The 24,283-nt window shown below is 56.1% G+C and overlaps 9 protein-coding genes across 9 annotated transcripts; 5 read left to right on the top strand and 4 right to left on the bottom strand.

Moving 5' to 3' along the window:
• Window positions 1–128: 128 nt before the first annotated feature.
• On the top strand, window positions 129–1,918 carry BU26DRAFT_522507 (oligosaccharyltransferase alpha subunit). The gene is made up of 2 exons (XM_033829803.1): window positions 129–563; window positions 618–1,918. Exons 1-2 carry the CDS (start codon window positions 211–213, stop codon window positions 1,753–1,755), a joined length of 1,491 nt encoding a protein of 496 aa, XP_033679736.1. The 5' UTR covers window positions 129–210; the 3' UTR covers window positions 1,756–1,918.
• Window positions 1,919–2,138: 220 nt separating this feature from the next.
• BU26DRAFT_568732 (uncharacterized protein) lies at window positions 2,139–3,140 on the bottom strand (the record flags this gene model as incomplete). The annotated part of the gene is made up of 1 exon (XM_033833801.1): window positions 2,139–3,140. One exon carries the CDS (start codon window positions 3,138–3,140, stop codon window positions 2,139–2,141), a length of 1,002 nt encoding a protein of 333 aa, XP_033679735.1.
• Window positions 3,141–3,414: 274 nt separating this feature from the next.
• BU26DRAFT_84990 (uncharacterized protein) lies at window positions 3,415–4,575 on the top strand. Its single transcript, XM_033836405.1, has 2 exons — window positions 3,415–3,540; window positions 3,666–4,575. Exon 2 carries the CDS (start codon window positions 3,814–3,816, stop codon window positions 4,441–4,443), a length of 630 nt encoding a protein of 209 aa, XP_033679734.1. The 5' UTR covers window positions 3,415–3,540; window positions 3,666–3,813; the 3' UTR covers window positions 4,444–4,575.
• A 3,559-nt stretch (window positions 4,576–8,134) lies between these two features.
• BU26DRAFT_434872 (uncharacterized protein) lies at window positions 8,135–11,263 on the bottom strand (the record flags this gene model as incomplete). Its single annotated transcript, XM_033824099.1, has 6 exons — window positions 8,135–8,342; window positions 8,394–8,907; window positions 8,961–9,172; window positions 9,222–9,341; window positions 9,390–10,865; window positions 10,914–11,263. 6 exons carry the CDS (start codon window positions 11,261–11,263, stop codon window positions 8,135–8,137), a joined length of 2,880 nt encoding a protein of 959 aa, XP_033679733.1.
• Window positions 11,264–11,941: 678 nt separating this feature from the next.
• BU26DRAFT_84817 (uncharacterized protein) lies at window positions 11,942–12,579 on the top strand. Its single transcript, XM_033836404.1, has one exon. It carries the CDS (start codon window positions 12,131–12,133, stop codon window positions 12,473–12,475), a length of 345 nt encoding a protein of 114 aa, XP_033679732.1. The 5' UTR covers window positions 11,942–12,130; the 3' UTR covers window positions 12,476–12,579.
• Window positions 12,580–13,768: 1,189 nt separating this feature from the next.
• Window positions 13,769–14,554, bottom strand: BU26DRAFT_84814 (uncharacterized protein). The gene has a single exon (XM_033836403.1). The coding sequence runs from the start codon at window positions 14,463–14,465 to the stop codon at window positions 13,839–13,841; it is 627 nt and encodes a 208-aa protein (XP_033679731.1). The 5' UTR covers window positions 14,466–14,554; the 3' UTR covers window positions 13,769–13,838.
• Window positions 14,555–14,843: 289 nt separating this feature from the next.
• BU26DRAFT_490775 (cytochrome P450 monooxygenase-like protein) lies at window positions 14,844–17,001 on the top strand (the record flags this gene model as incomplete). The annotated part of the gene is made up of 3 exons (XM_033826062.1): window positions 14,844–15,067; window positions 15,124–15,728; window positions 15,877–17,001. 3 exons carry the CDS (start codon window positions 14,844–14,846, stop codon window positions 16,947–16,949), a joined length of 1,902 nt encoding a protein of 633 aa, XP_033679730.1. The 3' UTR covers window positions 16,950–17,001.
• A 264-nt stretch (window positions 17,002–17,265) lies between these two features.
• On the top strand, window positions 17,266–22,326 carry BU26DRAFT_463444 (glycosyltransferase family 24 protein). Its single transcript, XM_033825127.1, has 5 exons — window positions 17,266–17,677; window positions 17,727–18,080; window positions 18,134–18,968; window positions 19,018–19,278; window positions 19,326–22,326. The coding sequence occupies exons 1-5, from the start codon at window positions 17,535–17,537 to the stop codon at window positions 22,248–22,250; spliced, it is 4,518 nt and encodes a 1,505-aa protein (XP_033679729.1). The 5' UTR covers window positions 17,266–17,534; the 3' UTR covers window positions 22,251–22,326.
• Window position 22,327: 1 nt separating this feature from the next.
• Window positions 22,328–24,223, bottom strand: BU26DRAFT_522503 (Nucleotidylyl transferase). The gene is made up of 3 exons (XM_033829802.1): window positions 23,775–24,223; window positions 22,933–23,697; window positions 22,328–22,863 (listed from the first exon to the last, which is right to left on the bottom strand). The coding sequence occupies exons 1-3, from the start codon at window positions 24,063–24,065 to the stop codon at window positions 22,561–22,563; spliced, it is 1,359 nt and encodes a 452-aa protein (XP_033679728.1). The 5' UTR covers window positions 24,066–24,223; the 3' UTR covers window positions 22,328–22,560.
• Window positions 24,224–24,283: the final 60 nt, after the last annotated feature.

Raw genomic sequence — 24,283 nt, 5'->3', positions numbered from 1 at the left:
TGGGCTGATCTAGACATGCAGCGGAAGCTGCAGTATCGCGGGGCGGAATAACTTCGGAGCGGAGACGCTCACCGCCCGGCAGAATCAAGTGGACACGACGTCTCAGCTCCCAGCATGCGCAAGTGTGTAGGAAACTCCCTACCCCACAACCTCCCGCCCTTCCTTTCAGAAACCCTCATCTATGCTTGGGTAACCGGGATGCTACCCAAGATGAGGCCAATTCCCCTCCTTTCGAGCTGCTTGGCGGCTCTCTCGAGCTTCGCTTTCGCCGAATTGAATCTGTCGCAGCCGCTGCTATCGAAGCAGGTGCTACCTAGCACGTTCAAACCCCCGCAAGTTTTTAAGAATGCCAATCTGGTCCGGACGACGAATCTGGATAAGGCGTATCCCAGAGAGACCATCAATGTCATAATTGAGAACATTGATTCGAAACCGCAGTCGGAATATTATCTCCCATTTGAGGCGAGCTTGATATCGAGAATTGGCGGACTGGAGGTCAAGGATAAGAAGGATGCTGAAAAGGGGAGCTTTAAAGTAGAGGTGGTCGAGTTTGATGTCGAAAGGTAGCTCCCCCAATGCCAGAGTGGGATGTCGAAGATGCTGACGATCTGCTATAGCTCCACCGAGTTCTACCTGATCCACCTACCGACCCCTCTTGCTCCTAAACAGCAGCAGACCCTCAGTATCTCCTATTCCGTTCTCTCCGCGCTCGCGCCCGTACCCGCCCAGATCGGCCAATCGGACAAGCAGTACGTACAATACACCTTCAGCGCCTACACTCCCTCTGCCTACAAAACGGAGAAGCAGAAGACCAAGATAAAGTTTCCGAACGGCGACATCCCCGACTACACCACCCTCCCCGCCGATCTTAATGCCGAAAAGAAGGCCGATCCGCAAAAGCAAGGCTCAACTTTCACATACGGACCGTACAATGATGTCCCGGCTGGTGCGGAGGAGTTTGTCAGTGTGCGCTACGAGTTCACAAAGCCGCTCACGCACGCCTCGCTGCTAGAGCGCGACCTCGAGGTCTCGCACTGGGGTGGTAATCTGGCATCCGAGGAGCGCTACTGGGTTACCAACCAGGGCGCGCAGCTCAAGAACCACTTCTCGCGCGTCGAGTGGCAGAAGCAATCCTACATGAACCCGCCGACCTCCGCCTTAAAGGCGCTCAATCTGCCCCTGCACCCCGGTGCTATGGATCCTTACTTCACAGACGACATCGGTAACGTCTCGACCTCCCGTTTCCGACCAGGCAAGAAGGAAGCTTTGTTGGAGTTGAAGCCCCGCTACCCTGTCTTTGGAGGATGGAAGTACAGCTTCCGCGTTGGCTGGAACGCGGATCTATCGACCTACCTCCGCAAGCTCTCGACGGGCGACTCTTACGTGCTCAAGGTTCCATTTTTAGAGGGCCCTCGTATCGGCGAGGGCATTGCGTACGCGCGAGTCCATCTCCGCGTTGTTCTCCCTGAGGGCGCCAAAAACGTGAAGTACTCTACCACCGTCCCGCTGGTAGACAGCCACAATAGCCTTCATAAAACGTTCATGGATACCATTGGCAGGACGACTTTGGAATTGCACGCCATCAACCTCGTCGATGAGTTCAGAGAGAGGGACCTGATTGTTACATATGACTACCCTTGGACTGCTGGGTATAGGAAGCCGATTGTCATTACGTTGGGTATGTTTGCGGTGTTCACCGTCGCTTGGGTATTGGGCAGCATTGATACTAGTATTGGGAAGAAGAAGATGGCGTAAGGGCTGCTTCAAGTGGGAGGAGAAAGGCTCGGAATGAAGGAGACCGAGCCACTGGGATAAGGATAAAAGTCCTGTAGGAGTACGGAAGGTCGGATTTTACTATTTGATGATAGGTACCCCTTTTCGTTACCATGTAGAACAATTCAAGCGGGTTACAGGTTCACAGTGAGCTTTGCCGGTAACAAATGAGACTCCACTATGTGATCGGGGTTCTCTATCTAGGGTATCATCCTATCCAATCCTCCCTCACAGATATGCAACAACACCTGGACCGCCGCCAAATGCAACATCCCTAACAGTCCAAGAAAGCCCAGAAATCACTCCCTCCTTCCCTCCCTCACCCTCCCCTCCTCCAGCATCTCTCCACTCCACCCCACCACCATTCAATACTCATCCCTCTCCCCCCTAACCCGATGCACATGCACAACCCTGACCCTAACCCCAACACCCCTACTCCTCGCCCAGCCCCTCACCTCCCCCGCAATCCTCTCCGCAATAGCCACACTGCGATGCGTCCCCAGCTCGCAGCACACACTCAGCGCAACCGCCCGCTGCCCCTGTCTCCCCTCCCGCTGCCTCCGGCGCTCCCGCCGCCCAAACTCGAGCAGCTCGTCCACGGCTTGCGCGACCGCTTTGCGTGCGCGCGCGTCGGCCAGCACGTAGGATTGCACGGTGCGGCTTACGCCGGAGTACAGCGCGCAGATTTGACCCGGGGGTGGGGTGAGGTTCGCCGCGTTAATGGTGTAGAGATGCGGCGTGCTGGGGGGGAGGTAGGTGCGCAGGAGGGCCGAGTGGTGCGAGGCGGAGGGGGCGCGGCGCAGAGAGTAGGTGAGGATGTGGATTGTTGGTTCGTCGGGGCCGCGGGGGGGACGCGGCAAGACTGGTTCGGGGCGGAGGGTGTAGAAGGAGGGTTGTCGAGAGGGTTCTGCGCGTCTTCGAGGGGGTTGCGCGGGTGCGTGCGGTCTGTGCAGGTCGGAAAGGCTGCGTTTGCGGGAGGGATGGGCGGGGGTGGATGGTCTGTGGAGGTCTGGATGGCTGCGTTTGCGCGTGTGGTGCGTTCGCGATGATGAATTCGGGAGGTCGAAATGGACGTGCCGATTTGGGACGGGGATGTAGACTCGGGGTGGTGGAGGAGCGGGTATATAGACCCGGCGTGGTGGAGCTGGTGGAGGGTTGAATCGAGTGTAGGAGTCACGAGGGCTTGCTGCGGATGCTCGCTGCGACCGGTGGTAGGGAGCCGCTCGAGGTTCGGCATGATAGTCGTAAACCGGATACCTAGGCGCGTACGACGATCGGGCTGGCCATTTCGAGTCCGCGGATCTTGAGAAGCCTCCTCTTAAAGGATGCTGAGGGGGTCGAGGTTCGTGTCGAGGGTAGTAGTACATGGTCCCAGGTGGTCGCGCGGCTCAACCCATTCGGTTTACGTAGTGCTTAGACAGCGGCGTCGACGGAATTCAGCGAGGATATAGAGATGAGAATAGGATTTAGATGTAGCTGTAGGAGCGTGGAAGAAGAGGAATGAGGTTTGCTGGTCTTGCACTGCAGTTCTTGCGCACTAAGTGGTGAGTCTTGAGTCGTACGGAGGGCAGGTAGCGCACATGGCGTTCCCCACAAACAGTGCAGTCATCACACGCGGGAGTCATACAGATCTCATCTCATCTCATAGTGCTTGCTCAATGACTCTTCTACTTCGTGCGGTCGCACATGACGTACACCGGACTCGCGCGTTCTTCATCCGGAAGTCGAGTAGGAGCGTTCAAGAGAGCGGCAGTCCAGGGAGCCGCCGTGGCAATCGTTATCAGCCTTTTGATTCATCTCTTTCTAAACTCTCCACATCGAAGGGCAATGATGGGCAAAAGGAAAGTAGTGAAAATTGACAAGAGACTTTGAAGCAGAAGCATGGGACTTACCGCATTAAGAGTGCAGTTGAAGGAGACGAATCTAGCGCGTCGCATCCGACGTCCAATTCAAAGTTTGACTCCGCATAAATAAAAGAAGCAAGATCGGAAAGACTTTACTCACACATCCACACCCCCAAAGTGCGCATTCCACACCGTGATGTTCTCCAGTTGCATCGCCAGATCCAACATCGTATTTCCGAATCGGCGGAAAACGCATTCTCCACAGCAAGCTCCACTCAAAAACCAACGTCCTCTAATGCACGACATACCTTTCTCCATTGAACGCTCACAAACCCACGGCATTGGGTATAATTGCGCCATTCATTCTCCACTACGCCGCAGCATCTCTGCCTACTCAATCCATAGTCTCTCCCAGCACCCAGCACCTCGGTGCCTGAAAGCCTTACGCTTACCCCTCGGGGAACTCGGAAGCTGCTCTCGCTTCGCGCGGAACATGTCAGAAATTCCCCCCGGCGGAGGGCTGAGATTTGACACGGGAGCTGGCAACGCTACACCATGCGGTGGTCGTACGACACTCGTCCGTTGGTCGGTCTCTAAACTCCGGGCTAGACGGAGGTGGCGCTACAGCATTGTTTTGGGAGCATCGCCGATGTTCTCTCTTCAGAAGAGCAGGAAATTGAGGCCAAGCAAAAGGGAAAGTTTCTGGAGTCGCTTGCGTGCTCCCAATGGCAGAAGAGGATCGTTGCACTGCTGCCCGACTGACACGAGAGAGGGAGAAGACAGGAATACCATGAGACGGGAGGGGACCGGAAGAGGAAGTACGTGAAACTTACGGCGGTGGGTGCGAAAAGCAGCAAGAGCTCGCTCTCGCGCTCTCTCTCGCTTCTCGCGACGTGTCGCGGATATCTCGCTATAAACTCGCTTCGGCGCTATACCCTCGTCTCGTTCACATGCCGGGGGGGAGTGCGACTCGGAGCGGCGGTCAAGGTGCTTATGCTCGTGGTCGTCGTGTTCGGCTCTTCTCACAATATGTGTGGCCCACGATTTCGCGAAATCGCAAACAAAAAAATGCCGCAAGTCCAAACTCGCCTCAAGTGACCGTGCACCCATCCGTCCATCCATCCTTCCATCCACCCACCAGCGTCAGAACTTCTCGAAACACTTTCCTCGCCGAAACATCGCCGCCCCCCTCATCTCGCTGCCCCCGCTCCAACACACCTTGCCCCGTTTCACATTCGGGGTCCGGGGGCGCGTGGCGTTCGCTCAGCGCTGCAAGCCACCAACGCGCCCCTTTCCCTTCCAGAAACACGGCTCCGCGCCAGAGCCGAAATCTCGATGTGCGGCCGTTGCTTGCTTTTTCGCCAGCGCTTGACGCGATGCGAACACGATTTGCTATGCCCCGAAGGGGTGAGCGGCGAGCGAGCGAGCCGAATGCCGGGGTCCGCTCGGCGCGCATCCATCGGCTGTGGGCGCGGGAGGTGCCTCTAGCCGAGCGAGCGTGGTTGCAGCGAGGTCCTGATCGGTGAAGGGAGCGCGGCACGAGGAGATGCAGGACTGGCTGGCGTTGGCGCTGGCGGCTGGCGCTGCTGCAGACAGCCTTAAGTCCGGCTTCTGCAGCTTTTGCTGTGTAACGATTGCTTTTCGTTGGTTCGCTCTTTTCGCGCGTCTCGCGGTGAGAGAGTGAGGTGTTGCATCTCGATGGATTTCACATCTCGATTATTTGCGAGACTGCCGGTTTTGACGAGAAAACGCGAGGCTGGCGAGCCGTTCGCAGCCCTGTCCGCCTTACAGTCGGTCTTGATGAGACACGTGGGAATAGTGAGGCGCCTGGGCGCGTTGAAGGGCGACAGGGCACGGAGTGGGCTGGTCCGACGACATGGACATGGACATGGTCGTGGGAGGTCGTTCGAGAAGCGGACTGCGATCCGGGCCTGGTCTGGCCAGTCAGGAGGGAGGAAGCCCGAGGCAGAGATATCGCGATTTCTCGCCTAGATAAAACATGACTCGGGGCCTTATCGACGGCGTATCAAGCCGACACGCGGTGAGGGTCCATGGAGGAGCGTTGGAACTGACGCGCGTACGGAGAATTGGGCAGCCAGATCTGTGGAGCGTGATCTGTGATGATCTCGGCATGTTGATGTCAACAACACCTTGGATGTAAATAGCATACCGGTATACACGCCGTTGTGAGGAGCTCACCTCTGCCCATCTTCCACCGTCATCATAGGTATCGGAACAGTTCCGCCCTGGTATCGTCATCAAAACAATGCCAGGCACCGACCGCCATGCAGATCCATGCCGGCAAGCGTCCTCCGTCCAGATACCAAAGCGGAAATCCGCTCGCAAATAGAGTTTCCCTCACAAATGCTCCCACGAGGCCCTCCCGCTCCGCAAAAGCTTGAAAGTCCGCGCAACATTCCGTCAATCTATGTATCCTATTTCGAGCAAAGCTCTAGGAGGTCGACCCGTGCTTCGTGATTCGTCCATCTCTCGAGCGTGGATTGGCACGCAAAACAGGGCGCCGTTATTGCTGCCCAACGATCATCCCTACAGTGACCGAGCCTACAATAATGCTTATAAGATGTGAAGCTATAGGCGGATGTAGAAGATAGAGGGACGCCTAAAGCTCGAATCGCCGATGCGTTACCATCCACTACATACCCCGCGGGGTACGGAGGTACAATGGTACATCGTCATCACGGCCTCAAGTTGTACCACACAGTAGCCCAACGGCCAAGCGGACGTCCGCGCACCCAACCCCCTCAATTTCTCCAAGCTCCGTGCGCGCTTCTCCAAATGATCATCGCACTTCCATACCACAGCGCGAACAGCACTCATCACGCGGCACAGTCTGTATCACGAACCTTGCAGCTTTCGCGTACAACCGTGCCCCTCGTACTCTTTTGTATCACATGCCATGCCGCTCGCTCGCATCTTGTTACCCACGCAAACAGCTCACCCAGCGCATTTGCAGTTTGGGGAGCTTATCGCGGCAACTCTATTAATTCTCGAAACAGCGTTCCGGGGGTTAACTGACGCCAGATATGAAACACACCCTCAAGGCCACCCGCATGAAGGTGCGGTCATGTGAGCTGATTTTGAGGGGTAAGCTGCCCAATTCGGCCGAGGATTTGACGTGCGGGCCCCGCAGCTGATGAGCGCCGTCATGGTTCAGGATCCCAGGACGGATGGATGCCCAAGCAACAGCAGTTCGGTTGGAATTGCTTTTGCGGCGGTTGATGCGGACGGACGGGAGGCAAGGGAAAGTGTCATCCAGGAACGTCTCGCATGAACACCTATTTGACGTGTGCCTTGCGCCGTGTTTCCATTTGTCCCACGCCCCTCCGAACTGTTCAATCGGGCGTACGCTTTACTCCCCACAAGCGCCGGCGAGATCTCCAATTCCCAAAATGGTAGCCTTGGCATGTCAATCGATATCATGGTCGGCCTCATCAGGCTCTGAGCAGATCAAGTTGGGTAGCATGATCTTCGTATCGTGAAGCGAGCTTCAGCTCGGATTTGAGATTTCTAACTCTGAAGGATGTGTGCTGGGGTTCTGGTTCTCGGGTCCGGCGGAGGCAAGACGGTCGATGAAAAGTGGAGCTTTTCAGCTGCACAACACGTGGCTGCGGAACCGCACTTGTGGTTAGAGTGAAAGCCATCAGAAAATCATCAGTCGGTGGCGTACTGTAGCTGAAGGGTGCTTGCGAAGCCCGCTCAAGGGTCTGTGATAGCGTCGAGCTGGGCTTTCCACCCCGAGCTTCCGCCTCTCCAATGGGATGGCCAAGTCGGCCTGTGTCGAGATAGCTCCAGGGGAGAAGTGTCAGTAGTGCGAATAGCGTCATCGCTAGCGGACCCTTCTCAACGCCTCGAACCTTCAATTTTGCACGTCAGACCACGGTGACGTCCTCATTTGCGCAAATCTTGATGTGGGCAATCTTCTCCAATTAGCGCACTCGGTCCACGAAGTTCGCACTCCCATGGACGAGACGTTGATCCCCCCCTCTCTACGCTACCCAAGCGGCGACCCTTGAAGCCCAAAAACGGACCGAGATAGATACGGCATGCGGCCGTTGCGGTTGATGAAAAATGAGTACCGAATATGCGTAAAAGCGAAGGAAATCAGATAACCACACCAAGACGCTAGTGCTGGCGTTTCGTATACAGTAGCCCGCCCCTCCCATCCAAACCGGGTATAGATGTCCGAACGTCGCGAAAGTTGCAAAGAGTCTGCCCTCGCTGTTCATCGTGAAAGAAAAATGACTATGCTGTGTTGAAAATCGAGCGCTAGCCTCCCAATGATGGTGTAGTATGACTGAAAAACATAGACAATGCGCCAGAGAAAATGCATTATACGAACATTGCATCTGCAACGCTGCTCAAAAGGCGCCATCCACTCGGCCTTGAATACATGGGGTATATCCAACTATATTACGGAAAGAAAAGCCGTTAGGGGACGGCGTTGTCGACGGCGCGAAACGAGGCTCGGGGGACGAGATTCGCGGTCAAGGCTTTTATTACAGGTGGAGCTGTCGTCGTACATTCTTCAGAATCTCAAGGTCCAGTCCCAATACGGGGGAGTTTGGTTCGACTTCCGCCAAAATGTTCATCGTTCGGTTGAACAAAGCGGTGAGGTTCTTCTTCGTGAACGGCGTATCTAGCGGGAGGTACTTTCGCAGAGGGGACTTGTAGACGGCAGCAAGCACGATCATGTTTCCAAATTGTCTAAACACCTCGTGGTTAGCAAGATTACAAACTCGGGGTAGAGCTACATACGCATGCAGAGTGCCGAAGATGTTCGTCAAAATGAGCCTATCCTTTCGGCGACTGACATAGTCGTCATATCTGCTGTTGGGCTCAGCTCCGACACGGTCGAACGCGATAGTACTCTGGATCGCGCTTTTGATGCAGTTGTGCGCGATATCGAGCACATTAGTCTGGTCCGACGTCAGATCTACAAGCCGGCGAGACCTGTCCGAATCCGTAGGGGTGGTCGCGGTTTCCGCAAATGAAGCTGGAGAGCTAGTATGGGAAGACATCGCAGGCGGTAGCTTGATTTGATGAACCGCCATGAATAAGAACGGTCGTAGAATCATGTAGTGACCTCCATAAAACTTGGCCCTTAGCCTTGCGATGTTGATATCGGTCGATGGTGGATCGTCGTCGTTCCAAGCGAGTGCCGGTGGTAGTAGGTTTCTCCAGCTCTGCAGGATATCGGCATGGACGCGTGCGGCGTTAGCCACCTCGGAAACATTAGTAGTATCGAATCCAAGAGGCATTTTGCGGTCGTCTACGGAACGTTAGACAAGATGCGTTCTGTGGCACACGGATCCTGACACTTACTTGCGCCGTACAACGTATTATGGGCGCCATTCAGGATTACACGTAGATGGATTTGACTCGAGTAGATCCACATCGTCCTGTCGTGCTCGTTGCCGTCGTTGTTGGACATTACTTCGGGGAAGTTCTCGAAGACGCCGGAAGGATACATGACCGTTTCCTGATGTTTCGACACCTCGCTTGGTGGGAGCGTACTCATCTCGGCGAGAATATCGCTGAAGGAACGTTAGCAAGAAGACATCCCACGCACTAAATAGTTCTTACGTCTCCAGTTGAAGACACGTCCAGTAAACGCATTTCACCAGGTTTAGGCGGTAGGCCTCCTTCCCCGATTCAATGGTAGTCTTGTTCAAGTACGCCTCGCGGCTGATCTTGTTGTAGTCGCTTGCGTCGGTTAGCTTGCTTATAACCAAGTGAGGGTCGGTTCCCTACGCTTTAATCAGGACGAGACAGATCCTGCAGGCGTTGTTAATCCAACTCCAACTTTCGAGAACCCGGGCGAATTGCCCTAGATACAACGCCGCGAGCAGGTTTGCTTGTGCGTGCGCGACGGTGTTGCCGCCTTGCTGATTCCCGAGGATGTCGGTGGCATAGGAGAAATACGCCATACCGGGCAAGATATCAATGTTCCGCGGGCGATTATCGGGATCTTCGCTGCTGAAGCTGTGGCTTGAAGAATGGGGAGAGTCTCGGGTGTAGCCCCACGCGCCGTTCGCCATAGGATTTCGGTCTCCCTGAGGGCTGGGCAAAGCGTCCTTGTGCTGACAGACCTTGCCCAAAGCAAGGACGAGGAGCACAATTGCGTTGCGCAGTGACCTTTCAATACTCCCCTTACACAAGTCACCGAGGGAGAAGTAGCCGTCTCCGAAAGCGCTGCTTGACCGCTTCCTCTTGATGCCTTTGAGACGGTTGGGCAGGGCCGTGCCCGGAGACATCGCGTTGCCAGTCCTGGCGTCCGGGCTATAGACTTCGCTGAAATCCTTGATCATTTTGCGCAGCTTGCTGGGATTCAGGAAAGGATGCAGAGTGTGAATATGTTGATGGTACGATTCGAGGAGCTCCAGCAACGTCTTCCCGCGAAAATCAGGCTTTCCGTCCGGCCCCAGGCCTCCTTGGTGGCCATAATGAGACCTAGGTGTATCGCCACTCATTGTGCTCGGGCTGGAATGATCAACGGGAGGATATCCCCATATACCTTCTTTTGCAGATGCAGGTGAAGGCGCATCGGAATCGTTACTCTCTGGGCTGGCGGGTCCTTGGGCTCCATCATTGGAATCGTGGCCTTCCCCGACACCCCACACCCGCAGGAGTCCGCGGTCCTGCTCGAGCTCCATGGGGTAGTCGTAGACCTTCTTGCCCAGATCCAATAGCCTCTTGATATGTGGGATATCAGCGCAAAAGTCTTTCATAGACGGCCATTCCTCCAGGAGCATGTGGGCAGGAGTTCTATGGTCGCTTTGGAGACCAGTTCCTCTATCTTTCGATGAATCTCCAGCTGTTTGCGTGTGATCCGTCCTGACGCTATCAGCGGGGGTGGCAGGCGGCTGCGGCGCGGCCAAGATGGACTCTTGCTTGATCGGAGTAGACGCGTGTGCGATCGGAGACATATTCGAGTGAGGGACGATCGGAGACTCCGTTTTCATGCTATCGACGCGACGCAATGGCACTCGTCCTTGGACTGGGGTCGGCAATCTCGACGCATTTTGCTCGCTCATGGAGCCTCTCCCGCCAAATGTTTGTTCCGGAGAAGGGTGATCTGAGTGTGCGCGCATGTGTTCCCCACCCCTGGGGTGTGGAAGTCTGCCCTCGACGCTTTGCTTCCACACATTGAACGTATCCACAAAGGTCTTGAGAGTATCTGATATGCAGTTGACGCTGTCCTGGAGCTGCATCATACTCCTGTCTTGCCTTGAACTGGGTCAGCATCAGCCGCAGCTACGATCAAGGGGAACGTACTTTGGAGGTGGGACGTCCTTGTACTGGCAATCAAAGTTGTTTTCCCGGCAGAACTGGCATGGTCTAGCTTCGTCACACTTCTGCTTGCGAGCACGGCAGTGATTGCAAGCTTGCGTAGCGCGAACCTGTTTCCTTCTCGCCTGTCCTGGGCCCGAAGCGTATTGCGACAGGTACGGCCCAGGAGTGTAGGCGCCAATAGGCTGGCCATAGGGCGTCCCTGGCGGGAGCGGCGGGTGAAAGGGCGGGTCATTTGGGTTAGGAGGACTGATGGTAGGATTGTAACCGTTCGATATGCTGCCGCTATGGCGCGGATCTGGTGGCCATGAACCTGGATGGCCGCCATGCTCCATGGGAGGTGGAGGTTTGGAGTCGACACTGATGCTGGTCGACCTCGAGCTCTGGTGGTCCGGGGCGGAGGTCGACTGAGATGTGGGAGGCGGAGGACGGTAGGTGGCGATGCTGTCCTGAGGAATATTTCTCGCGGGGAGGGTCACGGGAGTGCGGGCAACGCCATGGGTGCGCTGACCGGGCGAGGGAATGTTTCGAGGGTCGGAGTAGGTGCGGATATCGGATGGGGGAACAGACGGTGAGGGGTGAGGTGGTGGAAAGTGTCCGGGGCCTGGGGAGGGATACGGTTGAGAGGGAGGTGGTAAGCTGTGGGGAGGGTAGTGACGGGCCGGAGGAGGTGAGGAGGCCTGGACCGAAGTGGGATGAGATGGGTGCCGGCTGGGTTGGGCTGGAGGCGGCTGTGGAGGGGGAAGGCCGTTATACACAGGATTGACCGACGAGTCCAAACGGGGCCTCTTGTGGGTTGGCGCGTCCGGATCACCGCCCTCCATCCTTATATCAGACGGTTCCGCTCAGGCCATGCGGCTGCGATATCCGTCACTGGGCTATATTACTGCGCAGTGCTCACAGGTCCAAACGGCGGCCGCCCAGCACGGGTCCTTGTGGGGGGAGGGCCTCGGCAGCGAGCAATGACAGAAGGCGCAATTCACCAGCACGTCAGCGGTGGGTTGGGCGGAGATGCTCTGCGGACGACGGGCCAATCCGCGGCATCACTGGGGAGGAAAGAGTTTGACAAGCGTCGCAGAGCAGGAGACAAGCAGAGCACCTGACAAGAGGCTCCAACCTGCGTAGGGCAGAGCCTGGGGGATGCAGACGGCGGGAGCAGTCAGGCCGTGCGAGGAGGACCCAGCCTTGACCGCAACCTTACCATGGAGCCGGAGACAGTACTGGAAGCGGGCAAGAGGCCAGCAACGCCAGATGGCGAGTCTAGCGAGCGTGGATGCGCGCTGAGACGGGCAGGCTATGCGTCGACGTTTGTTCCCAATTCCTGTGGGCAGCGTGGCGGCCAGGACCGTGCCCACGAACGCGAGGGCCAGGGAGGGCGATTAGAGCTAGCGAGGAGCAGGGAGGGAGCGCTGAGAGGCAGGAAGAGACGGCAGCTGGCCCCGGGCAGGGCTTCGCTGTTTGGCTGTTTGGGCAAATGGCACGGGGGCGAGCGGTGGGATGGGGGGATGGGTAGAGTCGGAGGGCAGCTGGCGCCGACGTGTTGTTGATAGACAGCGAGAGGGGGAGCGCCACCATGTGGAGACTGGAGCATCCGAGCACAGCAGGGCGAGTAAAGTGCGCAGTGCCCACGATTCAGCGAAAAGCCCAGGAGCGCTCGCTTGAGCGCCTCACCAGCCATCGCAACCCAGCAGTGCGGCCCTTGGAAGAGCGGAGGCGGTGCCGCAGGACGCGCCGTGCGCTGCCCTCGCCCGTTAGATGCGCTCTGCGGCCGACACAGACACAGACGGCGACAGCAAACGCTGCGTGCTGCTTGGGACGGAAGCGCTCCGCATGGGGCTGCCAACGGCGTGTGTCGCGCTGGGGAACGTGACCTGGCGAGGGACGGCGTACAGCACACACTCGCACACACACTCGCACACACAGCGCCCGTCCTCTGCTTCGTGCCGGCCTGCGCTTTTCTCCGCCTGCGCAGACGGCACCAGCGTGCTCACCGCGTCGGATAATTTCCAGACCAGCGACTCAGGCCGGCCAATTGCACGCCATGAGGCAGGGCATCCGAGCGTCGCGAGAGATTGCCAGTGCATGAAACTGAGGGCACGGCTTCTCGAAGCCCTCATCGAAATGATGCGCCGCTGGTGGCTGGCGACGGCCGAGGGGAGCCCGCGGCCAGCAGCGCCGTCATGAGTAGTCGCTGCGCAGCATCATCGCGATCAAGCGATAGACGACATGGAGGCTGCCGGCCTCATCCTGGCTGCCGCCGCTGTTTGAGGCGACTCAGGACGCTGCCCGAGATCAACACATTGGGCAGCTGTCCCGGTCGAGCCTCATTGTGTGATGCGCGTCTGGAGGACGGACTAGGCGCGATGCCAATGGATGCGCAACGGGCTCTGGTACCTGGATGCGTCTCCGGAATGCCGCCGAGCGAGCTGAGTAGCGCGCGGGCAGCAGGTCGAGTCAGCAGCGTGTCATTAGGTCTCTGCAATTGCTGCATCGAGAAGGCTGTCATGACACCGGTACCGAAGCCAGCAGCACCCGCACCAGGTTCAGGTGCAACGTGAAGCATGCGATACAGTCTGCACGCCGACCGGGGTGTTTCGAAGCCAAGCCAGGCCCAGGTGCGCGCTGCGACTCCAGCATGGCCTGATTCGCAGCTCCTGCACGGTGCGGAGAAGGCCAAATGCCGGACCAGAGGTCAGCTGCCCTGCGGAATTCACTGACAGAGCAGGAGGCGCTCGAGGCTATGCCGTTCGCAGGAGGCAGCCCTCTTAGTCAGCGGCATGCCAAATAGCCAGCCGACGATGCCCGGTCTTCAGCTTACCGAAGACGACGGCAGTAGATATTGCGGTGAGGCTGCTCGATTTCCTGCTTGCCACTGCGGTATTGACAATATTTCCGAAAGGGCCGACTGGTTTAGCAGCCTTCGAGCAGACCTATCACCGCGGCGAACCGGACACCCGTGGATGTAGACTCGCCGCCCCCTGGCTGCTTCACGATGCTGTAGAAACGATGGCGCCCACAAAGATAGCGCCCACGTGGACTGGGCAAGCCACGAGAGTGCCTCCGGAGCATTCCAGGTGCCAGCATCGGAGGGCTCTGTCTCCCTCGAGGGGTGCCCTTGTCGCGCTGGGGACGTCGTACGGTAAAGAGTGCAGGTACTGTAGAAATCCTCGGATAAGTTGCTGTGAGGAAGCGTTCCCCAGTCGGTCCAAGCCGCGAGCCCATCAGAGCATCTGCTGTACACAGTATTGACTGGCTGGCCGAGGAGTTGCTTTTCACTTCAAGCCGCAGCGGTGGAGTCCACGGGTTTGTGCCACGGTGTAGCTTCCGACGCCTCCAGACCGACGACGCGGCCGTGGCCCAGCCCGATCGGACGCCTCTCGTTGTCGCTGCAGCGGTGGGAATGTGATAGTCCGCAGCGAGATCGCGAGGCCGTTGAACACTGCGCAGATTGGTGCGGCGAAGCTGAGAGGTCAGCTCTCCGTCATGCAGAGGAAACAGGCGAGTCCCAATCGGGCCTAGCCCATAGCCTCGCCGCATACCTCCCGCCCTCAATTCTTCGTCCGCTCCTCGGCGCCAGCGTGATAAGAGGCTCGCGTGCCTCACCTCCGAGCTGCATTGCGAACATGTTTCCCTGTGGTGAGAGAGTGCAGCCGGGCGGCGCTTGGAGTCGGAGGCTGCAGCTGCTTACCGAGACGGACAATGACCCCTTCAAACGCCAGTGAGGCAGGCGCGACCGCTGGATCTTGACATCACAACCCTCCGCGAGCGCGACGTGTCCACAGATGCCACCACGCGCACACAACTCCATTTCCTCCGTCTGCCATCTCCTTCGCGTCCCGCGCGTCTTCACTTGAGCCGCCGCCTTGCATCCGTCACATTCTCTAGCTGCGTGTAGTTGCCACCCAGCGGGGCACCATGGCTGTCCTGCTCGTCCTAAGCGCTGTCGCCGCCATCGCCCTGTACCACTTGTTCCTCCGTTATCGTAGCCTCGCTCGCAATATTGCGTTGGCGAAGAGCTCGGGGTTGCCCGTTGTCGTGACTCCATGGCACGTCTTTTCCGTCTTCTGGCTGGCCACGTATTACATTTGGATTCCGCTGCTGCAGAAACTCCCGGCTTCCTGCAAGGGACTCTGGCTAGAGTAGGTGCCTTTTCCGTTCCAGTCCGCCTGCTGCCATTAACCGCACGGTGATTCAGACTCTTGGATCCGGAGTGGTCATACAGGCTGGCACACAAGCCATTCGAGCAGCTGGGCGCAGATGTCTTCGTGGTTGCTTCTCCTACGAGACTGACCGCCTTCGTGGCTGATGCGGAAGTGGTCACTCAGATCACCACGCGACGAAATGACTTTCCAAAGCCGCTTGAGATGTATGGCCGGCTCGACATATATGGCAAAAATCTCGTAACCACCGAAGGATCAGACTGGCGCATGCACCGGAAGCTCGTTGCGCCGAGCTTTGGCGAGAGAAACAATGAATTAGTCTTCAAAGAGACGCTGCATAACACCCAGTCTCTCCTTCGCCTGTGGACCAGCCCCGACACTGGTGCCGACAAAACGTTGAATGACGCAGCAACAGACACAATGCGATGGGCATTATACATCATCAGCGGTGCTGGTTTCGATGTCCGCGTGCCGTGGCCCCACGAAGAGAATGACGAACCCGGGGACGAAGAGACTAGAGCAGACTCCATCTTCATGAGCTCAAAAGTTCCTCCGGGTCATAAGATGAATTATCGCGGAGCGCTCAGTGAGCTGTTGCACAACATCATGTGGACTATGATGGGTCCTCCTGAGTATCTAAGTAAGTACGCCTCTTTTCCCCATTTTCTCACATACTCGGGGATAAGTCGACTCCTTTCTCTCTCTCTTACCTCCTTGTCATTTTCCCGCCTGCAATCCCAATCCATCACCTAAGACCCAATTATGAAGCGGCATTAACCTTTAGACAGCGAAATCTCCGTTCAAAATTCACCGTACTGTTGGTACTGCGGTGGTTGAATGGGGAAAATATATGGACGAGATTTACCAAACGAAAAGAAAACAAGTGGCCGAGGGACATAGTGCGGCAGGCATGGATCTATTCCAAGCCCTCATCCGAGGAAGCGGTATCCTGGACGAGAAGCAGACCGCTATCCAGAAGAGCGATCTTCTGGGAAATGCCTTCGTCCTCATGTTGGCAGGCCACGAGACCACGGCCAACGCTCTCCACTTCTCCCTCATTCTCCTTGCCATGCATTGGCAATCCCAGAAGCACCTCCAGGACGATGTAGACAAGATCATCCAAGGACGACCAATTGAGGAATGGAAGTACGAAGAAGATTTCCCAAAACTCTTTAGCTGTATGCCGGCAGCCGTAATGAATGAAACACTCCGCATTATCCAGCCTGTTATCAACATTCCCAAATCCACCGCGCCTAGCCGGCCGCAGCAATTCACCATGGGTGGTCAGCAATATACGATGCCGGGCGATACCACCATATGGCTCAGTGCGGCCATCCATCGGAATCCGAAGTACTGGGGCGATCCGGCACACGACAGCAAAAGCAACGGCCTACGCGACGCAGACAGGTTCAGACCGGAACGCTGGCTAGTGGACGCTAAGCCCACTGAAGCGTTCGTGGACATTAATTACGATGATGAAGAGCTACGAGGTCCTTCCGGCGAAGACACGTCCTCACATCTCTTCAAACCTGTTAAGGGCTCGTACATTCCTTTCAGCGACGGTTTCCGGTCCTGCATTGGTCGACGATTCGCTCAAGTTGAACTCCTGGCCGCTTTTGCTGTCTTCTTTTCGCAGTATAGCGTTGAGCTCGCTGTTGATGAGTGGGCCAGTGACGAGGAGATTGAGCGAATGCTGAAGGGTGGGAAGGAGAGGAAGGAGATTTGGCAGAAGGCTGCGGATAGAGCACAGCATTTGCTGAGGACGAAGACGGCGAGCATTATAACGTTGCAGCTGCGAGGGTGTAGTATTCCTATCCGAGTGGTGAAACGAGGTGAGGAGAGATTCATGTTTGATTACTAGTGCCCAAACAGCGCTTTGGATAGATTCAGTACACTGTATGCATTGTTCGGCATTATTTCGACTTTGATAAGAGTGAATAATCCTACACATGTTAGGTCCAATTCGTTCCTGTGAGTTTGGAGCACATGTGCGTAGCTGCCACTTCCTCATCAGAAGCAAGGTGTAATAGACACTCTCTAAGATGGCACTTGAAGTTTGGACGGCGGTGAATTTAAGCTGCGGTTTGCGCGGAGGTGCCACAATAAGTGGCGGTGCGGGGCAACCAGCCACGGCTAAACCGGAGCTTTTTGGGACACCTCTGCTCCAACATCCTGGGACTACCGTCCATTCCATTGTGAAAGATATCTCGCGCCTTTTTACCGCACCAGCGTTTTCCTTGCTCTTCGGAGGCCTTCGGTTCGCCTTAGGATTCGGGTGCTCGTAATTGGCATTTGGAGTGGCCCACAGGCACTGCGGCGGAATGCCATACGTTGCAACTTCTGTGATATCAGAGCTGACCTTCCCAACCTCCAACTCGAGTTGTACTCCGTAAATTTCCTGGAACTTCAGACGGTGCTTGAGAAGCTTCCGGCACGCTCTAGCACAATGCGGGCATTCACCTCTTTGCTGAGCGCGAGGTGTCTCCTCGTGCTTAGTGCATTCAAACACATTGGCGCGTTTGCTGGTCCCGGCATCAATGTTGCTTTACGGGCCTCTTTCAACTCTGCGCCATATCTAGTAGAGTTATTGTAAGCTTCGGCCAACCCTCTGCATCGAATTGGAGCTGACGCTACGCAGAGAGACTGCCGCAGAGGAGAACTCGACCGCATACTTCCCCATCCTCGACCGAATAGCAGACGGCTACTTCGACACGGCGAAGACAGATCAGGAGCTTTTCACATCCTTTGTAGAGCTTCTAGAAAATGACGGGCATATCACCGCCCCCGAAACACTCTCCTCGTTCCAGTTCGCACTTTCGGTCCGTTCAGCGGCGCCGCGCATAGAAGCACACTATCAGTTCTATAATACTTCGGTGGAACCGTCATTACAAGAAGAGGAGACACCGGATTGTGAGATATGGATAGCGTTTGCAGGGAAACAATATTGCTCTCCGCAACTAGATGAGAGCCATGGTGGCATCAAGAGTGAACGGTGCGCACTGCAATGGTCTGATGCATTGGATTGCAAAGCTAATGTGTGGACAGGACATACGAATTGCCCTTCGACCGGATACTGGGGAACAGCTCCCATGCTCTACCGTCGATACTCTACGCCGATATCACCTCGCCCTCGTTCGCCAAATTCCACAAGACGCTGAGCAAGACGGCGGAGGAAGGAAAGACATCGTACCGTGTCCGACATAAGCCCTCTCCCAATGCGTCTAAGTCGCCTCTCATTGTAAATGGATATGGCGTCGAGCTTCAATTGAAGCGAACCGACTACATCGTCATCGATGACCGCCCAGCAGAACAAGGCGAGGAGGCTACTGCACAGAAGCCTGTTGACACGGAGCTGCATGATGATGAGGATGTCGCAGATCTGAAACCACTCTCTAAGGATGAAGTCTCTGACCTTGGCTTAAAGGCCGCCAGTTTTGTCATGAAGAGCGAGCAGCCCATGGATACCCTCCTGAAACTGGTCCAGGACTTCCCTAAGTATTCTTCAGCTATCGTTGCACATAATGCTTCGGAGGAGTTCCGTACCGAGCACACACAAAACCGAGAGCAGCTTCTTCCATCCGGGTATAATGTCCTCTGGATCAACGGCGTGCAGATTCCTGCCCGCGATGTAAACCCTTTCACGCTGCTTGAGCATCTTCGACGCGAGCGCAACTTAATCAATGGAGTTCGGAGTCAAGGACTTTCTGGCCCTGACGCCATCTCTCTGCTGTCGCATTCCGCGATTACAGAAAGTCAGACGGAGGACGAGCCGCAGCGGTACGACTTCCGAGATACAATGGAGGGTGGTAATGTGATCATCTGGATGAACAACATCGAGAAGGACTCACGATATGAGAGTTGGCCTTCCGATCTCACAGCTGTAAGGGCTTCGTTCCGGAATTATGAGACCAGCACTGACCGTTTTCCAGCTGCTTCAGAGGACTTTCCCTGGCCAACTGCCTGCCGTACGCCGAGACATTCATAACGCTATCTTAGCCATTGACTTCACTTCGAAAGAGGATGTGTTCAGCGTCATTGAGACTGTACTCAGCCTGGTAAAACGTGGCATTCCGATCCGCTGGGGTTTGGTACCAAACACCAAGACACCAGGCGCCGCTGAGCAGGCGAAGGTCGTCTACCATCTGCTTGATACATACGGCCTCTCCACTATGATCAAGTATCTCGACGCGGTAAGCCCATCCAGCACGTTACCCGATGCGCTACTGATCTGAATTAGTCGAACGAGAACAAGAAACTCGCTCATCCGGATAAATCTACCTTCGATGCCGCCATCAAGGATGCTAAGCTTCGTCCTGACCATGAAGCGTCTCAGCTCGCAGACGTACTAGCCTCCGAAGAAATTGACGAACGCATCACAGGCGCGAAGAAGTACTTGGCACGCCTGGCAGCCGATGGGCCCAATGCTCCCATGTTTGTTAATGGTGTACCACTTGCACAGACTGATGAATGGCTGAGCATGTTGAGCCAGCGTATCGGCATGGACCTTCGCTCAATACAGAAGGGGGTCTTCGAACAAATCTTCCAAGAGGATAGCTGGCTCCCTCAATACTTCCTCTTTCAGGCCGCCGCCAAACGTAACCCGTTGATCATCCCGGAGAACGAGAAGAACATCACACTTGTGAATATGGCGGAGTTTGAAGAGTGGCACGGAGACATTTTCAAGACTATGCCTCGCGTTGAGGTTGGAGACTCATCGAACAAGGCAGACTGGGCTCACATGACTCTGGTCGGTGACTTCGACTCGGACTCTGGGCTTGCTCTGCTCAGGTCAGTTGCTCAGTTCCGTCAGGAACATCCGAACGTGGAGCTCGTCCTCATTCACAATCCACAAGCAGGTGCCGAGCAGTCAAATGCGTCCGAGGATCTGCTGGAGGCGTGGATCAAGTCTGGCCATGATGTTAGCAGTGAAATGCTGCTAGCTATTCTCGCTCAGGAGCCAACGTTTTCGCCCACGTCAGCGAACTCCACGTTATTCTGGAAATCCGCCGAACCAATCTACCAGGCTCTGGGCCTGGAGCCTGGCCAGCATGGTATACTAGTCAACGGACGATTTGTTGGGCCTATCTCGGCTGATCAAGTTTTCACCAAGGATGACATTGAGGCCTTGGTCACTTATGAGAGGACAAAGCGCATCGAGCCGCTCAACAAGGCGCTTGAGGCCCTGGAGCTTACAGCAAAGATTGCATCGCCATTTGATGTTGCCAAGATCCAGTCCCTAGTTGCGCTCTCTATGATCTCAGATGTTCCCGAAGGCATCTTCGAGTCTGCGTCCACATTGAGAATGGACAAATTTAAGATTTTCAACGACACGCATACCGCAATTACGAAGGGCGATAACACCACGGCCATCTTCCAGATCGTCGCTTCGGTGGATCCTGCTACTGAACTGGCGCAGAAATGGGTTCCGATCTTGAACACGCTGTCTGAGATGGAAGGTGTCCATCTCAAGCTGTTCCTTAACCCTAGGCAGATGCTGCAGGAGCTTCCAGTAAAGCGATTCTATCGTTACCTGTTAGATTCGAGACCTACATTTAATGGAGATGGCTCCGTCGACAGCCTGGAGGCCCACTTCACCGGCATTCCCAAGGAGGCTTTACTTAACCTGGGCATGGATGTCCCGCCGTCGTGGCTCGTCGCGCCGGAAGAATCTATCCATGACCTTGACAACATCAAGCTCAGCACTTTGCCCGCTGGCGCCAACATCGACGCCATCTACGGCCTCGAAAGCATCCTGATCGAAGGCCACTCCCGGGACGTCACGAACGGCGGACAACCACCTCGCGGCGCCGAAGTCGTCCTCTCCACCGAGAAAGACCCTCACTTCGCAGACACCATCATTATGGCCAACCTAGGCTACTTCCAGTTCAAAGCCAATCCCGGATTTTACAACATCCAGCTCAAGCCTGGCCGCTCTTCCGAAGTCTTCACAATCGACAGCGCCGGTCCTAAAGGCTGGGCTCCCGCACCCGGAGACGAAACTAGCGAAATCGCCCTCATGTCCTTCCAAGGCCTCACGCTCTTCCCCCGCCTCTCCCGCAAACCGGGTCAGGAAACCGCCGACGTGCTCGCTACGGACGATTCTCTCGCCTCGGAGCTCGTGGAAAAAGGGACCCAAAAAGTCAACAACTTCCTCAGCAAAGTTGGCATCAACTTCGACAGCCAAAAGGTGCTGCAAAAGGGCGCCGCATTACTGCACGGAAAGAGCAAAAAGCAAGGCGTCCAAGCAGACATCAACATCTTCTCTGTCGCCTCAGGCCACCTCTACGAGCGCATGCTAAACATAATGATGCTCTCCGTCATGAAGCACACGTCGCACACAGTCAAGTTCTGGTTCATCGAGCAGTTCCTATCCCCGAGCTTCAAATCCTTCCTCCCGCACATGGCGGCTGAATACGGCTTCGACTACGAAATGGTGACGTATAAGTGGCCGCACTGGCTGCGCGGCCAGACGGAAAAACAGCGCGAGATCTGGGGCTACAAGATCCTTTTCCTCGACGTGCTGTTCCCGCTCGATCTCGACAAAGTCATTTTCGTCGACGCAGACCAGATCGTCAGAACGGACATGTATGAACTCGTCCAGCATGACTTGCAGGGCGCCCCCTACGGCTTCACCCCCATGTGCGACTCCCGCACCTCAATGGAAGGCTTCCGCTTCTGGAAAACGGGCTACTGGGCTAACTTCCTCCGCGGCCGCCCCTACCACATCTCCGCCCTCTACGTCGTCGACCTGACCCGCTTCCGCAAACTCGCCGCCGGCGACCGTCTGCGCCAGCAGTACCACACGCTCAGCGCAGACCCGCAGTCCCTGTCCAATCTCGACCAGGACCTGCCGAACAACATGCAGTTCAATCTGCCTATCCATAGCCTGCCGCAGGAGTGGCTGTGGTGCGAGACGTGGTGCGCCGACGAGGATCTGGAGAAAGCGAAGACGATTGATCTGTGTAATAACCCCTTGACCAAGGAGCCGAAGCTAGAGCGCGCGAGGAGGCAGGTCCCCGAGTGGACCATTTATGACGAGGAGGTTGCGGCGCTGGCTAGGCGCATCAAGGGCGAGCAGTCGGTGCAGGGGGACAATGTGCAGGAGCAGGAGCAGGCTAAGGAGAGGGAGAAGGAGGCGCAGAGGAAGAGGGATGAGTTGTAGATGGCGCTGGGGATTGAATGGGGTGGGCGTTGACTTTGGGCGTTTGAATTTTCGGTTGGCGAATAGATGTAAGAATACCATCAATTGAATACGTACATAACGCATCCATGCTTTCAAGTGTGGGATGGGTGTGATGTCTTGCCATTCATCCGTTCCGTCGTCTATATGACTTCTCGTGCATGCTTTGGTATATCGACGTCTCGTCCATCGTCCCCACTGCACTCCCTATGCATAAACGCCGCTAAAAACCCAAAGCTTTCTAAACTTTTGAACCCGCATTTCCAACCGCCGCATTGCCCTCAGCCGTATCTTACTTCTCCTCCAACCCCAGCTTCTCCATCGCCTTCGCCCCACCATCAGCTCCGACATCCACCACCGCCTTATCCGCACCCTCGACATGCCCATCTGGCTGGGCAGTGACCTTCTTCGCACCCGGGTATCCCGTCCCCTTGTCCTTCTTCTTCTTTTCCTTCTTGGGCGGCGCGGGCGGTGGTGGGTAGGCCTTTTTCTCGATTTCTTGCCATGCGGGCGTGGCCTGGAATTCGGATTGGACGGGGGCCAGGAGCTCGACGAGGGCTTCTGTTACGGCGGGCTTGAGCATTTGTGGGGTGAGCTGGATGGAGAATGGGTTAGTATGCTACGCTGTGGTTGGAGTAGACGAATGAGAGAGGGAGGGGCGTACAATGTCGTCCAGGTAATCCTTATGCATTTGCGCTATTTCGGTGTAGACGAGCGGCTCCGCATCTCTCCTCTCGACTATGAATTTCGGTGTCCCGTGCCTGAGTTCGCCGGCCGGTAGCAGCACGTACTCGACGAAGCTCAGGATGCCGTTCTCCTCGACCTGCTTCGGCGGCGCAAAGGCCTTCTTTAGCTTCTTCCGCACTGCGTCTGCCGTGTCCAGGACGTCGATCTTCGAGTCTGGGTCGCTGGCGCTCATCTTGCCGCCTTGCAAACCAGGGACCATGGGGTTCATGAGATGACATCGCTCCTTGTATCCGACCTTAGGGAGGACTTCCTTTGCGAGGGCGAAGATCTTGCGCTGGTCCAGGCCGCCGAATTGGACGTCGACGTCGAGGTATTGCTCGTCGAGCGCTTGCATTAGCGGGTAAATCAAGCCTGACAGCGGCGCGTTCTCTGTCTGCTTGACTACCTCCGCACCGGCCTTCTTCGCGTCGTGCTCGCTGGTTATACTCGCCAGCCGTAGCACATCCATCATATAATCCGGCTTGAGCTCGAACTCAGACCCGAGCACGAACTCGAGCTTATTGATGGGTACATTGATCGCTTTGAGGAGCGCAATGATGACGAAGCGGTAGTACTCGGCGCGGTATTTGACGAGCTCAATGGGCGCTTTCAGATTATCGAGGAAGCCATGGATGTCAGCGAGAAGGATCTTGACGTGGCAACCGGCGCGGAGGAACTGTGCGATTTTGAGGACCGGAACGAACTATTGGGGACCGTCAGTCAGTAAACTGCCCACGCGACCAAGATGCGCAGCGGATTGCGGAAGGAAAGGAAGCATACGTAACCGCAGTGCGGCCTCCCCGTCGTCGCGGTGCCCCAGTAGATCTTCAAGTGCTCGCCTTTCCTTAGCACGCTCTCCATAATCTCCGGATTGAGCACCTCCTTCAGATTCGTATTAATGAGCGCGAGCTGCTGGTCCACCGACAGCTTGGTGTCGAAAGTCCTGTCCACGGCATCCCACTGTTTCTTCTCCAGTCTTGCTTGCGCATCCTTTAGCTGTGCTTGCAGCTCTGCAATGTTTTTTTCTAGAAGCGCGATCTCGTCTTTTATGGCCTGCGTGTCGTCCGCCATGGTGGGGTAGATGCGCGCTTGGGAGAGCGCTGAGACGCCAATTGGTGAAGTCTGAGTTGGTACAGTCGTAAGAAATGAGAAACGAAGCCTCGGAGCTTAGCGCGGGGTCTATCTGTGAGTCGCAAGGTCGCCTGGCGGGAAATGTTGTAGATGAGTCGGCAGGCTGAATGTTGTTCGTGGGGCTGCACGCGGAGTCATGAGTGCGCTAAAAATTATGG

Source organism: Trematosphaeria pertusa (genome assembly GCF_010094035.1).
Source record: "Trematosphaeria pertusa strain CBS 122368 unplaced genomic scaffold BU26scaffold_14, whole genome shotgun sequence".
NCBI lineage: Eukaryota > Fungi > Ascomycota > Dothideomycetes > Pleosporales > Trematosphaeriaceae > Trematosphaeria > Trematosphaeria pertusa.
The sequence above is the reverse complement of the archived record's forward strand: the minus strand, read 5'-3'. Positions and strand labels throughout refer to the sequence as shown.